The sequence below is a fragment of the Austrofundulus limnaeus genome, unplaced genomic scaffold (assembly GCF_001266775.1).
Source record: "Austrofundulus limnaeus strain Quisiro unplaced genomic scaffold, Austrofundulus_limnaeus-1.0 Scaffold5, whole genome shotgun sequence".
Lineage (NCBI taxonomy): Eukaryota > Metazoa > Chordata > Actinopteri > Cyprinodontiformes > Rivulidae > Austrofundulus > Austrofundulus limnaeus.
The window spans coordinates 5,146,335-5,162,130 of record NW_013952407.1 but is presented as its reverse complement, the minus strand read 5'-3'; the positions used below and the strand labels follow the sequence as shown (position 1 = coordinate 5,162,130).

The following is a 15,796-nucleotide window of genomic DNA, read 5'->3' as shown; positions in this document are numbered from 1 at the left end:
CGTATTCTTCTTATCAATTATATTAAATAAATTATCACTTATTGGGGCATGTCCAACTGGGAGAAAACTCCGGACACATTGGAGAGACTATGTCTCTCGTCTGGCCTGGAATCGCCTTGGAATCCCCCCAGAAGAACTGGAAGAGGTGGCTGTGGAAAAAGATGTGAGTCTCCCTGCTCAAGCTGAGGCACCTGTGACCTGACTGAATAAACAGAAGATGACGGATGGAAGGTTGGATGGATTACRGATGAATAAAATAATTTCAATATGTAACAAAATTGTTTGATGCGGTTACATTTTCATCCAGTCTTTTGCTAACTATTTAGCAAGTTAGAGCTGACAAAACCTTTAGCAACAGCTCTTTAGTCTCCTCATTCTCTCCACCTCACGACCCCAACTGTAACCKTAAAAGACCCCGCGTCCTCTGGTGACTGCATCAGACACAGTGCCGGACTCCCAGCAAAAATATACATTAAGTATTGGACAGAGRTCTGAACTCATGTCCCATTTTAATCTGTCTGTGGATAAAATCAATTCAACACAGGTCCATCCAGCAACCCACTAGATTCAATTAAAAGATGTGAGTGCCAAAGGACACCTGCAGAGGTSCTGTGCCTATGCTTTGATGACCCAGCAGTGAAACTAGGTGGACTTAAACAATATAAGGCAGGTGGTTGTTAGGTGTACGTYTAAGTGTCTCTTTCGCCATGCCATCTGATGATCACGTATAAAGGCAAAAATGTTTATAGCTGTTCCCGACACCACTCTGGTGGTGAAAAGCAGGCTGTCAGTGGGCGGGATGAGATGCGCTAATTGTTTAATTAAGGGGATGAAAGCGTGCATTTTCACAGTCTATCCTGGAAGCAATCATTGTGTTGAACTCATTTGTACACATGAAAAGTGACAGAAATAGTTGTGAGAAGAATGAGCTCGAGAGGAGAGTTCAGTCGTTGCTTTCTTTTTCACTCCCACACTCTTGGACCATCAGTGTTCGAAGTGAATGCGAATGGCAGATTGTCAAATTTGGAAAACTGCAGGAAGCCCCGTTCCCAGTATTGCACAATAGTAAGGTGTCAGGGGGAGGAACGATCAAAAACTGCGATGCGCTGCTGTCGAAAGATCTTTGAGTACTACAGCAGCGGCTGTTTTTATGTATTTGTGTGACGCTCTTCATCRCCAGCTGCCAAACAGGCTGCAGTTCAGCTGAGCAGCTCTGCATGAAACTGTGGAAAACTGTGAGTCTAAGAGCACRGATGCTCACTCAACTTCATCTGACCCCAGACCTAAGGCAACGATCTGAAACAATATGCAGCTGAARGAGTCCGACTCTTTGTTCACTATTTCAAACACCCGTGTAAGACTGCAGCTCTGGAAGTAGCAGCGTACATTCAGTTTTTCCAGAAATGTGTGGATTTAGAAGAGAACATCAAGCTCTGCATTATAACACAGCTTGTTTATTTTATTTTATTTTTTAAATTTGCCTGGTAGACATCGAGGTAGCCTTGCATTCATTTGGTTGTTTTGAAATCCTTTTCTGTTTCATCGTTTTCAATTCACCCTGTCATTTTTTTCTTTTGCATTTGGACATTTCAAAATAGAAACCTCAAAAAGCTGCTCTGCTCCCTCTTTTGTCCGTCAGCATGGCCTGCTTTTTTGCCATGAATATAAAACCCAGCTATCCCATCTTTTTATTCTTGTATTAGGCCATCTTCCATTCTCTCTTCAGTCCCTCCAACTTTCATGAATCAGAATAAAGCAGCTAATGGAGCACAGAAATGGTGGCAGCACAGTCACGTCTGTAGACACTTAATGAATTGCACTATGTAAAAGGAGATGCATGTTGTCTGTTTATTCTCATTTATCTGTTGGGAAGACCTGTAAATGCAACAAAAATGTCACCTATCAGTCTGCAATATATTTTAATAATTTATAAGTTGAAAAAAGATAATTTCCCAGAGTTTTGGTTCTGTCCACTTGTCAAGGCAGGAGTTGGCCTGGATGTCTCCACTCTATTCAGTTTATGAATTTGTAAATTTAACAGGCTTTTTTAAAAATCAGGACACTCTGCTGATGATCATTGAGGTGGTTGTGACCGTCATGTTGATATTGTGTTTCTTTCTACTTAGGTATACATCCGCATCCTGGATAATGAGTGGAACGTGTACAGACGCTACGCCGAGTTCAGGGAGCTTCACAACCACTTGAGAACCAGGTTTCCACAAGTCGACGCCTTTGTCTTTCCACCTAAAAAAGCTATTGGAAACAAGGTGAGCTTATGTTCTTTGTGGGTTGGTCTAGTGCTGTGTTCCTGTTACGACCTGTCTAGGAGGGGCCAGGTCATAGCATGAAAGATCCATCCTCATCAGACCTCAAGCAGGCAACACACAGTTTTAACAAACAAAAATTGTTTTTATTTTTAAAAGTGTACGTTTGTTTTCAAAAAGGTGTTTTCACAGGAGTATTTGGCTTCAGAGTGAGCTATGTGCCAAAAATAACAAACAAAAGGGAACTGTCTCATATATCCAAAACTTACCTAAAGTTAAAATAAAATAAATAAAAGACAAAAACTTACCTCCCTACAATAAGAAAAACAGGAGAAAAATGGTATCAAAAATAAATGGCAGCTCACTCCTACAAACTCCTTAAGTGCTTTCTTAATGTTATTTACAAAGACAAATTGTGAGGCCAGTTGAGATAWGCTGAGGATGAACAGCTGGGAAGTCCACGTCAGTTCCTTTTATCACTGCCACCTGCTGCAGMCCTCCAATCAGTTGTCCTCCAGTCTTCATTGTCCAATCAGCAACCGGCACCTGCACACTCAAATTTACATATTTAACTACCTTTGGTCGTAACAGTTCCATTTACATCATATTCTTGGAACTGGTAAATGGTAGTGACGTCACTTCCGAACAAACCATATGAAACTGCATTCCAGTTAGCCGACAGGCGATTTTATTGTTGCCGCTAACCTAGCTACAACACTGCTACAATATAAACAATGACAAAAAGAGAGCTCTGCTACGTATGTTATGCAAATAAACATTGATTTTAATAAGTACAGTACTGCACAGAAAACACACTACTTGTGCGAGTGATTAAACATGCACAAAAATATTAAGAAAGATTATTAACAGTAAAAGTTACGGAGTTAACTTTCTAAAGCTGCGAGTAGCCGCCATCTTGAAATCAAAACTGGGGGAAGTTTAATTTTTTCCACTATACCAGAGGAATATTACCACTGGAGGCAGCGTTCCAGCTTAAATCTATCAATGGGAACAGGGAAATTACCATTTCCCAGGACTACTGGAACACAGCCTTTTCTTCATGTTTAATACTGTCTTAAGACTGTGTAGAGCTTAAACTAGGTTCATGCTGTGCGATATCTGACTACCTTACTGTAGACAAACTTTTTTTGTCAAAAAATGCAAGATAATCTTTGGAATAGAGCTTGAATCTGCAGCCTGTGGTTCAGTGTGACATTCAAAAAGCATTTATTCATTCAGGATCACTGACGGTCATGAGCCTGTTCATGGCTGTGTCCTCTTTTCTTATTCTTTTCGTCCTTCTCTTTTTAGAGTCAGGTTAGGTTGGAGAGTCCAAKAATAATTGTGTTTTTGCACAGTTTAGCTGCATCAAGAAATTGTCCAGCTCAGCTTGTATAATCCTAGTTCCAAAAAATTTCGGACATAGTTTAAAATGTTAATAAAGACAGCATGCTATAGTTTTAAACTTTTCTAAACCCGTATTTTATTCACAATGATAAATTTGGCAACTAATTAAAGTAGCTGGCAATAGGACAGTAAGAATGGGCATTATAATAAAGCTTTTTATAGAGGCTGATACTCTCAGAAGTAAAGGTGGACAGAGGCTCACCAGACTGCAAACAACTATATTTAAAAAGAAAGAAAAAATTTCAAAGTAATGTTTCTCAACAGAAAATTGGGAAGACTTTGAATATCTCATCATCTGCAGTTCATAATATCATTAAATGGTATCATTAGGACATCATCCACAAAGGCTTGTTAAAACTCTATCATGTAAAGATGAAGCCAGAAGCATCACTGGCTACTCTGAGCCAAAGCTCCCTGAATTTGGGATGAAGTGAAGTTGAAAATTGAACTTTGTTTCCTTTCTAACTGGAGAGCTTGTTTTTGCCCTCTCCTCGCACCACTCTTCCTCCTTTTTATCCTGTTCTCTAACCTTTGGGACATAATTTGTCTTTGACTGCAATTCTGTGGCCGGTTTGACTCAGCCTCATCAAAGCTGTGGTTTGGGTTACCACATTCAAACACACATCACTCTCACAATCAAAAACTGGTCTAAAAGCTACACGTACAGTCTATTACAGCATCCTCTGTTCTAACCTCCAGTGGTATGTTACCTRTGTAAAATGAGATGTTCACTTTTTAAGGCAAGACAGTATCCACAAAACAAAATAAAAGGAATTAGTCTCACTTCAGTAAGATTTATTGGACAAGGGCAGGTACATAAACAAAAAATAATCTTATATACTGTATAGTGTTATTTCAATCTGATTATTTTGTCATGATTTTTTTTGTTCTCATATTTCAAAAGTTTTTGAGTCATTATTTTTTTCTCTACCAAAATCATCATTTTTTGTCGTAGCTTTTTTATTTTGCGGTGTCTTTGTATAGGCCTCTTGAAATATCTTTACTGTGCCCACATCGTATTTTCTTTCTTTCCTCTTTCTACAGTTTATATTATCTTCCAAACACACTGTGCCCACATTGACGTTGTTTGACTTGGAGTTGCACTGTGGATAGCAAATTTCCTGTTTCATCCACATCATCTGTCTCTCAGCTTTAGAGCCTCTCTCTCTCTCTCTTCCTTTATTTCATGCCTGCCAACAAAGACGAGCAAATTCCAAGCAGCTGATATATTATGAGCTCACTGGGAGTCATATAAGATCAAAGATTAGAGTTGAATATGCAAGCTTGACTGAARGAATAACTGCATGTGCTTTGGTTGGGGCTAGCAGTTTTTATACTGTTGCGTACACAGTATTGTATAACTTCCTAAAATGCTGTAAATGTCTTAATTTTTTTGCTGTTTTTGTTTGTTTGATATTTGATTCTATCATTATTCATTCTTTGATTTTTTTTTTATTCTATTTTTATCACCAACTCCCAGAGCTGAAGGAAGGGTGATAACGTTTTTGCTTGCGCCAGTGTGTGTGTCGGTGTTTCCAAGGTTGTGTTACTCTTTTAGGATCTTTTCTGGTATAAACACCTACCTCAGGACTAGTAGTCCATTTTTGCGAACCAAAGCCCGGTCCTAATATGGTGAAACACCATTTTTGGGTTAGAGGTTGGATTTAGGACTAAGGTGTGAACTGAGTTTAGGCTAGAGTCAGGTATGTCGTGGGGGTGGTTAGGTTTAGGGTAAGGCTACAGAAATAACTGGAGAAAACACAGATCACAATAGTTTATACTGAAAAATAAAAATCTGTATCAAGCAAAATGTGTAGTAATGAGTGAATGTTCTGGCTGGATTTATTTATATGTTGTATTAAACATATATAAAGATTTTAATACTAAACTACACAAAACYTAAGACTTTCCAGCTGAACATGTACATCAGAATTAAACTTAACCTTATAAAACCCTTATGATGCAAGAGCTTCTTCTGCTTCCTTTCATTTTATTTCGATTTGTATATTTTTTTGGTTTTGGTTTATTTTATCATTGTATATAGTATTTTTAATGAAATGAATAAATTTTTGAATTGAATTGAATATGTAATTTTTTCATATTATACCAACTGCATTGATCAAAATAATGTCTCAGTCTGGTTTTAAATACAAACAAGTTTATTTCACCAGAACCTTGTTTAAAAGCTTGTAATTCTGTAATAAATTAGTTTTTTCCGATATTTATGATCAGCTTTAAACCTGACACTTTGACAGAAAGAACAGCAGGTTGTGGTGCAAAAAATTAAAAATTAAAAAGCCACACCTTTACTTGAATCCTGATCATAACAAACAAATATATGTTTTGCTGTTAATATTGTTTAATTCTCAAAAGTAAAGCAACATCTGTGAATGACAGCGAGATGCGCAGCTGAGCGGAGCCGCACACTGAGGCGCAATGATCTGGGTGGGCTTCTCCAAAGACTGTGCGTGCTGTGCACCATTCAAACAGTTTCTCGTCACGCGTTTGCTCTCCTATTTACAACATTTCACAAAATATGAAGTATACTTCCACGTGTCCTTTTGGAGAAAACTACAAAACAGTAAGCACAGATTATAGATGTCTCCATAGCTGGCGAGGGTGTGCGCGAGTAGGCCACTACCAAGGAGTTTATATAGAACAGCTGGAGTGCGCAGAAACCACCTGACCATGTGATCGGCTGGTGAAGCTAACGGCTAACGCAAAACGGTCAAGAGTCTGGATTTCTTATTGCTGTACATGTTGACAACTGAGCAGAAAAAAAGGACTGATGATGTAGAAATCATTAAAACTTTTAATAATAATATTAACCCAATTATTGTTAATATTTTACAGTTTATATAATTTATCTAATGTTTTAAAATAATGTCAGAAAAGCTGTTTGTTATGGATTTATTAACAGAAGATAAACAGGAAAACGTCTCATTTCACAACACAAGTCAGCAGATTTGATCTTATTTAGCTCAATGAGATCTGAGCAGAACATAATGTAACAGTTTAAAATTAAAATAATCTTACAATTTAACACAAACTAAATATTACAGCTGATTTGTCCTCTGATTAATATTTAGACCTACAGAGTGTAAAATAATATTATAAATGTGAGTATTTTTAGGTTTCTGTTAGAGGAACCTGACCTGTTAAGAAGATGTTAGCTAATAGAGACAAGTTTCATCCTATAACCAGAGAACATTTTCTAACTGTTGACTGTTAAATATAAATATTCTTATTTTTTATGACAGTAAGAAGAAATAATAAATATACTTTATTACTAACTGAAGTCATCATTTTTAAACTATCTAAAGTCTAAGTTACAGGCTGACTTCAGGTCTGGTTTAGATCATTGTTATTTATAAATTATATATTTTTCTGGTTTAAATCTGCTGTTTTACATGATTGTTGAATGAAATTAACATAGTTATTAATTTATTATAAAACATCACCGATAATCTGTGAAACAGATCCAGTTGAGCTGCTGTTTATCTATTAGTTTCTATGTTTGCTGTGAGCTGTTGTCCTGTTTGGTCTGTTTCTGCTCCTCCATGCTGTCACAGACACTACCAGTGGACGGTATGGGCGGGGCTCAGTCTAGTGATCTGTATTCGAGTCTATGGCTACTACCCAAAGCGCGGCTATAACCAGACAGGTGTCGTGGCAAAGTAGGTATCCCCGAGGCACCCTGCAGCGGCTGCTCTCCGTGGCTGATGATCAAATTGTGGCACGATAACYCTCCATGTGTGCCAGATCACARGCAGCRGTTGATTGATGTTGTTGCAGCGGCTCGGGTTTCACCAGATTGGTCTCCTGCGCCCACCTCGTCCTCTCAGGTGGAGTGCAACGATATTTCTGTGGATCATCTTTTCTGACAACTGGTTTAGAAATATGTTGCCAGCATGTTGGAAAAAAAATGCATAAGTTGTCCACAACGTCACGTGACAGAGCCTTTATGGTTGAAAAATGTGTTAATGAGACAAAAATAATTTTACTTAACTGAGTTGCAGCTCAAACTTCAGTAACTTGTAAAAAGTCTAATTGATATAAAAAGAAATGCCTGATTTTTGAACAATTAAAGTAAATGTGAAGAAGTGATAATCAATACCTATGTCCGACTGTGTTTGAGATTAAGTTGCTCATCCTAGGTACAAGTTTGTACTAAACTTTGATTAAACAAATAACTTTATCATGATAATAGTTCTGGGAAATGAGGTCTAAGCTCAATGTATATATTCTCATTCTTAGGTTGTTCTAGTTTTAATCCCTTATTAAAAAATGAATCCTCATGTTTTTGTAAAAAAAAATTTAAATTGTTCAAATGAGTTGGCATTAACAGCATCAACGAGCTCAGTCTTTAATGGATCAAACAATACACGTAACAATACTTTAAAGCAATATCAGAAACACATTTTTTTACAGTAACATAATTTTTCAAGTCAGGGTCACTTCAGGACCCCTGTAGTGTTTTTTAACCTCTTGTCTTTGAGTTTAAGTTTAAGCAGTATTAGCATTTGAAGCGCTGCAGTATAAAGTTTACTAGAGAACCTCTGAGGTATAAGTGGTAATCATGGGCTTCTGGTGCATTATAACCTGCTTGTTTAATACAAATGGCAGTGAAGGGTTRATGACCTGACCTTTAAAAAACAATTGGATGTAGCATCCCTGTAAAAAAAAAAGGTTAAGCGTTTAAACATTATAAATCTGTATTTTCAAAAGGCCACTCATTGCTATTCATAAGAATACTGACTTAAAAAAATAGTTGGTACTTTGACAGGACAAGGTTCATGGTAGGTGGGTGTTGTATGAGAAACGCTTCTTGAAAAGCAGCAGACTTAGGGGTTTAGAAAACAATGTGGCGTTATATCAGTACCTCAGTTGTGTTAGCAAGGTATTAATACATGATGTTAGCAGTGGAAAAGACAAACTTGTGTCAAAACACCAATTTCATTCATTTATTTAAAAAAAAGTTGAATTCATTCTTCTGGATGGGTTCTTCATTGAAACATTTCAACTGTTCTCCAAACAAACTCTTCAGTCTGAGGACTTGGAGGTAAACTCATTTCCAGGTCTCAATGATAAACTTGTTATAATGGCTGCATTTTTTGCTTCAGAGGTCTTTGCAGAATGGACACAGTGTAAATTGGGGGTAATAAGATCTGTAGTTGAGTTAGTTTTGTTTTATTGCTATGACTGAACTATAATGAGATTGATATCCACTCATTTCAAAAATTAGACTTGTGCTGATTATCTGTTACCAAACTGATTTATTTTCACTTTCTAATGTAAAAATTAACACAACATAGCTGTTATTTACGGTGATTGTTTTAGGAAATTCTTAGTTTAGCTTTCATCTAATAATACAGAGATATTTTCTTTTGTTGTGGTTTAAATTCATTTTTCATTATTACTCTATTTGGCCGTAATTACTACTTGATGTTAATTTTTTTTACAAGTTCTAACTACAAAAAGTTTTCTGTTTGCTACCTAATGACATGAAAAATAGAAATTTCACTGTAAATTGAAGATGTGTTTTATTTTTTCTTCACTTCCTGCAATTATGTTCAAAATACGAAAATTGGTTGTGTGTGGAATGGAAAATTTTCAGTTTGTTTTATAATGTCATTCATTTTAAACAAGGGCACAAAATAAAAGTAGAATTTCAGAATTTACGTATTTAACTTTGATTTTGTTTCATCAGCAGATGGAACATTTTTAAAAGCTTTAAATCGTGGCATTCTTCAAGTTATGCTTTTAAATTGAACAACTCAAGGATTTTTTCCTGTCAGACATCATCTTGAAAACAACTGAAAAAATGTTATTGAAGTGTTAAAGTACACCTACATTTATTTTGTCCTTGGAAACTTTCATTTACAAAAAAAATCTGTGCTTTTAGTCTTTTCTTTGTCTGAGATTTCAGACTCTATGTAAATCTCAACACTGTTGACTGCACGGTTATTGTATAATTTCATGTGAAGAGGAAAAAGCTGACTCATGTCACAACAGCCGGTGGTGGTGTCGACCCCTGACATTAGAAGCAGTGAGGTCCCTGCATCAGCATGACTGCCTCTTTCTCTCACTTTCTGCATCTGTCTCATTTCAGTCCTGCTAATGAGCTAATGAGTTTCTCCCTCTGCATCTGCTGATGCTTTAGGCCAGATCGGCCAGCTGCGTAACTCAATACGGACGATGTTACACACACACACACACTCACACACATGCAAACACACGCACAAACAGCAGCATGCCCACAGTCTTTGACAGCTCTTAACCAGCTTATTTGTCATGGGCCAGGCCAGGCATATACAGGCTAAATGTTCCAGAGTCAAGCCTGTCAAATCCCTCCTGGTGGTAACGTAGAAATGGGGTTGGGGGGGGGGGGGTGCGCAGTGTTATCACATCAAACTGCGTCGTTGTCAGGCCACAAAGTCCAGCTGTCAAGTTTCTTTACTCGTTCACCTCGTTCTATTATGTCCAAATGAGCCTTCCCTTATTTTTCTTCTCCTGGACTTCAAATCAATTTGTGTTTTCTCCGCTTTATCACTCAAGTTACTACTCAGCCTGAGTTTTAACAAATCATTTAATTTTAACTGCACCTATAATCGTCTTTCTTTTGGGACATTTTTTGTGCTTTAGGTGATTAAATGTGGAAGGGTTGTGGCACYTTTGGAAAAGTGTAAAGCCAGTCAGGATGCTGCTGCTCCCTTGGTATTTGCCAAATAAGGTTTTGTTTTGTTATTTTCTGTGTCTGGAATATGCTTTTTTGCATTCACTACGCTCTTTCGACCCACCCTGGAACAACTAGTGCGAGGAAACCTATGTACATTCTCACAATRCTATCGCTACAGGCAGCATGTCTATGTTAGGTTGTTTTCATGACCTTGTCTCCATCCCAGCTGTAGTCCAGACCTAAGGTCAGTGTAGCTTTAAATTTTCAATAAGCTCTCCCCGCTGTTATGGTCAAACGCTTGTGTTTTAGATACACTGTCACTGCTGCTGCCACACTCCACGTAGGACCTTAACACTCTGCCATCACTAGAATAAACCACCACAATTTTGCTACGCAGCTGATGTGGTCCTGTTTGTGTCATTGTGCTGTGATCTTCAGCTCTCACTGGAGCAGTTCACAGGCTGTGATGAGYATCAGCACCTTCAAATCTGAGTCCATGGTCATCAGTCYGAAAAGGGTGGATTTCTTTCTCCCAGTTTGGGGTGAAGTTCTGCCTCAAGCAGAGGAGTTCAAGTATCTTGGGTTTTCGTTCACAAGTGAGGGAAGAATGGAGCGTGAGATTGACAGATGGATTGGTGGTACCTTATCCCATAGAGACGGGGTGAGAAGTTCAGTCAGCRGGGAGAGACTCAGAGTAGAGCCGCTGCTCCTCCACATCAAGAGGAGCCAGTTGAGGTGGTTCGGGCATCTGGTAAAGATGCCTCCTGGATGCTAGCCTCCTCATATGTTCAGTAAGCAGCACAAGATAATGCCTGTAAATTTCCATTTAAATAAGATACTATTTGGAACCATTAAAACTATTTTTCTTAAACCTAACTTTAGCTGCAAAGCCCTCAACATTTCCATTTTGTTTGATCAAATGATATGTTCTTGAATTAATGAATTAATTATGAATTATTATTTAAACAGATTCTCAAGTTAGTTGTTTCAGACATGAGGCAGCGTGACTCTGCTTTATAGTGGTGTTTGGTGATAAGTTTGGAAACTGTTTTCTCATTTGTGTAGTTGAAACAAGTTCTAAGTGTCTGTTATCCCATAATTATTTAAATAAAAATGGATAATGAAGAATTAAATTAAATTAATTTTCTGCCAACCTCTCCACCAGGTCTTGTGAAAATCAACTTATTTTTATAAGCATCTTCCTGTCAGGCAAGCAAAGAAATCTCAATGAAATATAAATCATCTTGGTTTTGAGAATTTGGTGTTATTCTGTGTGAAACTGCAGACAAAGTATGAGCCAAACACAAGATTTATTTATACAGTATATAATAAAGTAATATTCAAAATCACAGAAATCAAATGCTCACTTAAACAGACAACAAAATTTACACAAGGGACAGGAAGTGAGATTAGCTTCATCAACTAATGGTGTCTTTAATACCACTCTGCATTGAATTTACAACCTTTGTCTGTGTGACATAATGAACATTATCATTCAACAAAATGCAAGTGCCCTGAAAGGTAATCATACCAGAAAAATGGCTCCTCCAAAAGCATTTGCTGGTGGTGCTCCTCACATCTGTACGTAGAAAAACAAGGCTGCTTTCATCAAAACCACAAGTGAATTATTAACCAGGTTTAGTTTGCTGTATTCACATAATATCCAATATACATGATATACYTATGTGTGTTTAGTGATGATGACAAGGAGACATTATGAAGCTTTTGTATGAGCATACTTCAGTTGCCTGTGATGTTTTATATATTTCCTGGCACAGCGTGTAGGTGAGTTTTCAGAAACGGCAGCAAGAGAYCGGGCTTATCAGCCCTGCTGTGGTCCAGAGTGGAGTGACGTAGAAGGAAAGTGTTGACCTTGTTTTGTAGCCGGGAGTGTACTAATGCTGTGTGCTCTCATTTAATTCAAGAGGGCTTCAAATTAAATCAGGGCTCAGGTTGATGTTCCTGTTGAATTTAGTGATTTGTATTTATTTATTTAATTAAATAATGCTTTGAAACAAATTGCCTACTAGGCACTTCAGGACAGATTTTCATTCTGAAGAGAGGTATATTGAAATGTTGGCCTGCAGTTTGTTTCTAGAAAGTATTTAAAATTCTAAAATAAAGTTGCTATTATGCAAATGGATCTTTGTGGCATGAAGTTCCTACATCTACCTTACAACAAATTGAAAGGAAACACTAAAGGAGTGTAAAATGTCACAGAAAATTAAAACTCAGTATAATTGTACAGTAYTTTAAATTACATTAATATGTCTATTGAAATATCTCACTTTACTACAAAATAACACGAAAAGAACTCTTAAACTATCTATACTAACATGCATAGGTGGTGATTATTCATTATGAAAAGCATACATGTCAACTTCTACGGATTGTCCGTAAGTTATAAGGATTTTACGTCATTTTGCAGGTATACGGGCGTATAGAGCAATCTCACGGATTTTTTCAAGTCTTATGGATTTCTTCAAAACCTCATTTTAAAATTTATCTAACATGTCAGAGCCTTTAGGATGATTAAAAAAACAATAAATAACATAAACAGCCATCTTTCAACTTCGTCTGTCGCTAGAAATAAGATTTGAAATTTTCCGCTCTCCTCTCCTCCTGCTTTGCAGCGGATGCTTTCATGTCCGCAGCCAACAGACCCCCCACCCCCACCCGCGGGTGCGAGTTGTATGGATTTTTGAGGCTTTTTATACAGGTAAACSTCCGAAGAGGTTGACATGTATGGTAAAGCACTAAAAACATTTTGGTCACAATTCTGCAACAAAAATTATTACAGATCAAAAGAAACCATWTAAATACACAATGCACATTAATGCAAACATTTCAGGATAATGTGGAGAAATTAAGAGAATAAAAAGTGCATATTTTCTGATTATATTTTATGTTCTGAAATGTTCTGAAAGTGGTGCACTGTGTGATTGAATACTTGAATCACATAAAAAAACAACTATTCTCCTCATCAATGTTAAACTTTTGTTATAATTTAAAATTGAAACATCTACTGCCCACTGATTGCAGCCCCGTGACTTTTTGGATAAAGCATAAACTATTTGCAGAAAACAGTCTTAATTTTTATATTTAGAAAAATCCTGTGATAGGTCCAAAGTTTTCGAACCTCTGTTGTTTAACATTGATGAAGTTTCAGGGTTTGTTGTCCCAGTTGAGGAGTAGTTCAGTGACCCTTTCCTTGTAAYTCCAGACAACTCCCCAAGTTCTGGTCTGGAGATGCTTGTGTGTAGGATCCATGGTTCTGCATGAGTTTAGTGAGTCTTTTTGTTTCTTTGTCCGATTTCATCCCAATAGATGACAGCTGCTGACCTCCAGGATCGTGTTGAACACGCTGAATAATTTAGCATCCACAAAAAAGGTTTCTCATTCTCCTTCTGTATGCAGCAGTGGGTATCCAAGTTTGTGTCATAAGTCCAGTATACTCACTGATGCTGTTTTGGGGTATTGTCTCTGCTTTAGTCCTGCTGAAAGTTGACCATCTTTGTCTTGTAGGTGTGATTCCTGCTCCATCTTTAAACTGAGCTGCCCACCAGTTTCTCTGCTTTAAACTCCTGCCAATTTTTTGCCGCACCAAACCCCAGCAGTCATCAGAGTACATGTCCAGGAGGAGTAACTATGGCTCATACTTGAAACCTGATGTGTACAGATTGAACAGAGACAGGACGATCCCCCGTGGTGCTCTTATGTTGTTCTTGTGCTACTATCACTTCAGACAAGGAGCACCCCTCAGGCACATGAACTGAGGCCCATCTGGCACACTGTCAGCAAACCAGGAGACAGTAGAAGCACTGACACATATCCTCAGCAGCTTCACAGGCAGCAGGAAGGGTTATATGGCTATAAAAGCACCGGGGACCATTCTTGTGCCACCACACAGGCTAGATTAAGCTTGTAGGTGTAGAWAGATGGCAGCACCACCCACATGAGACACCCCATCAAACTGAAGAGGGTCGAACTGTTTTTACATGGTGGACAACAGATGCAAACTCAGAAGCTCTTTTTCAAACGCAACTGAAAATCTAGAAGTTGTTTGCTATCAACTTCTCTGACCTTCATTTATATGTGATTTAGGGAGCTAAATGGATTATATTGATGCAGTGAAATAATCGGTTCAGTTTGACACATTTATTTGCCGCCATCGACTGGCGAAGATAGAAGATGATGCTTTTTGCCTGTGTGTGCATGTGTTTGTGCCACAGTTACCAAAATATCTCATGAACTACTGGATAATTTTTAATGAAATTTGCAGAAAGTAATCGTTGGATGTACCTCTAAAAAGGTCAATCCTATTTAAGATATCTGCCAAACCTAACTTAAAAAAATTATTTTTTTCTTAACATGGAAATTGTTCCTTATATCAATGGTAAACTTTAAATTTATGATTAAATGCAACAAAATAAACTTAAAAGGTGAAAGATAATAACAGTTGTCCTACCCCTGAACTGTTGATGTAACTTTAAGTAACTGATCAGTTTAGTTGGATAGCACAGTATTAATGTCTGAGAATAATCTGCTCTGAAGTCAGCATCAACCATAAACTAAACCTGCCAAAATGCATATTAGCTACTTATTAGAAATACATCAGTGAGTAAAACTTTATTAGTTTTACTTTTAATAATATTTCTGTATTTATTTCAGGTTTAGTCAGTCGTACTTAGTTCTTATCAGTGTTTAAAAGAGGACATGTTAAAACACTGTTTAGTTAAAGTTAAACATGAAACGTCAAAGTTCATTACAACTGGCCCTTCGAGGGCCATCATAACGCTCATGTGGCCCTCGGTGAAAATGAGTTTGACACCTCTGTTAAAAATTATCTTTGTTCCTTGGTTCAGTGCTAAAAGCAGAGACGAGCTACATAGCTAATAAAACCTGCTCCTCAGACCAGCGCTGGATGGTTGTATAACTCTTTTCACATTTAAACATTCAACTATTGGTGTATTCTTTCTGGTTATGAACATGTATTAAGGTAATGAACACGCCTAAATTATCTATGATCTTTCAAAACATTCCCACCAACTTCTGACCAATCACGCAATAAGTTCTTATGTGAAGGGGGTAAAAAGTTCGACCCACGGGTTGTGTCAAGAAGCTGCCGAAATGTCGACAATGCGAACAGAATGGCACAATTTTTGTCATGAAAGTGCTACAACCCGAACCCGTTTCAGCAGTTCGGAGGGAGTATGCAAGAGCCTTTAGTCCAAGTGCTTCTTATTTGCAAGTCGTTAGGCTAAAACTAGCATTAACTGTTGGATCAACCTGCTTAAACCTCGGAAAATAGATTACTACAACACCTATTTAGGCTTCAAGTTACATATACAGATTGCTGCAAAATTGAGTTGTATACAAACAGATGTAGCAGGACATATTAATCTTAGTACCAACATTAATTTGCCAGAGGGGGACCCCCTCCCCC

General features: G+C 37.5%; 1 protein-coding gene across 1 annotated transcript in view; it reads left to right on the top strand.

The window, feature by feature from the left end:
• The window catches only part of snx29 (sorting nexin 29), a 230,948-nt gene that overhangs the window by 200,220 nt on the left and 14,932 nt on the right, over window positions 1-15,796 (top strand). The window contains exon 19 of the mRNA XM_014028096.1: window positions 2,127-2,267. Within this exon, the coding sequence (XP_013883550.1) occupies window positions 2,127-2,267 (141 nt within the window). The remainder of the gene's footprint in view (window positions 1-2,126; window positions 2,268-15,796) is intronic.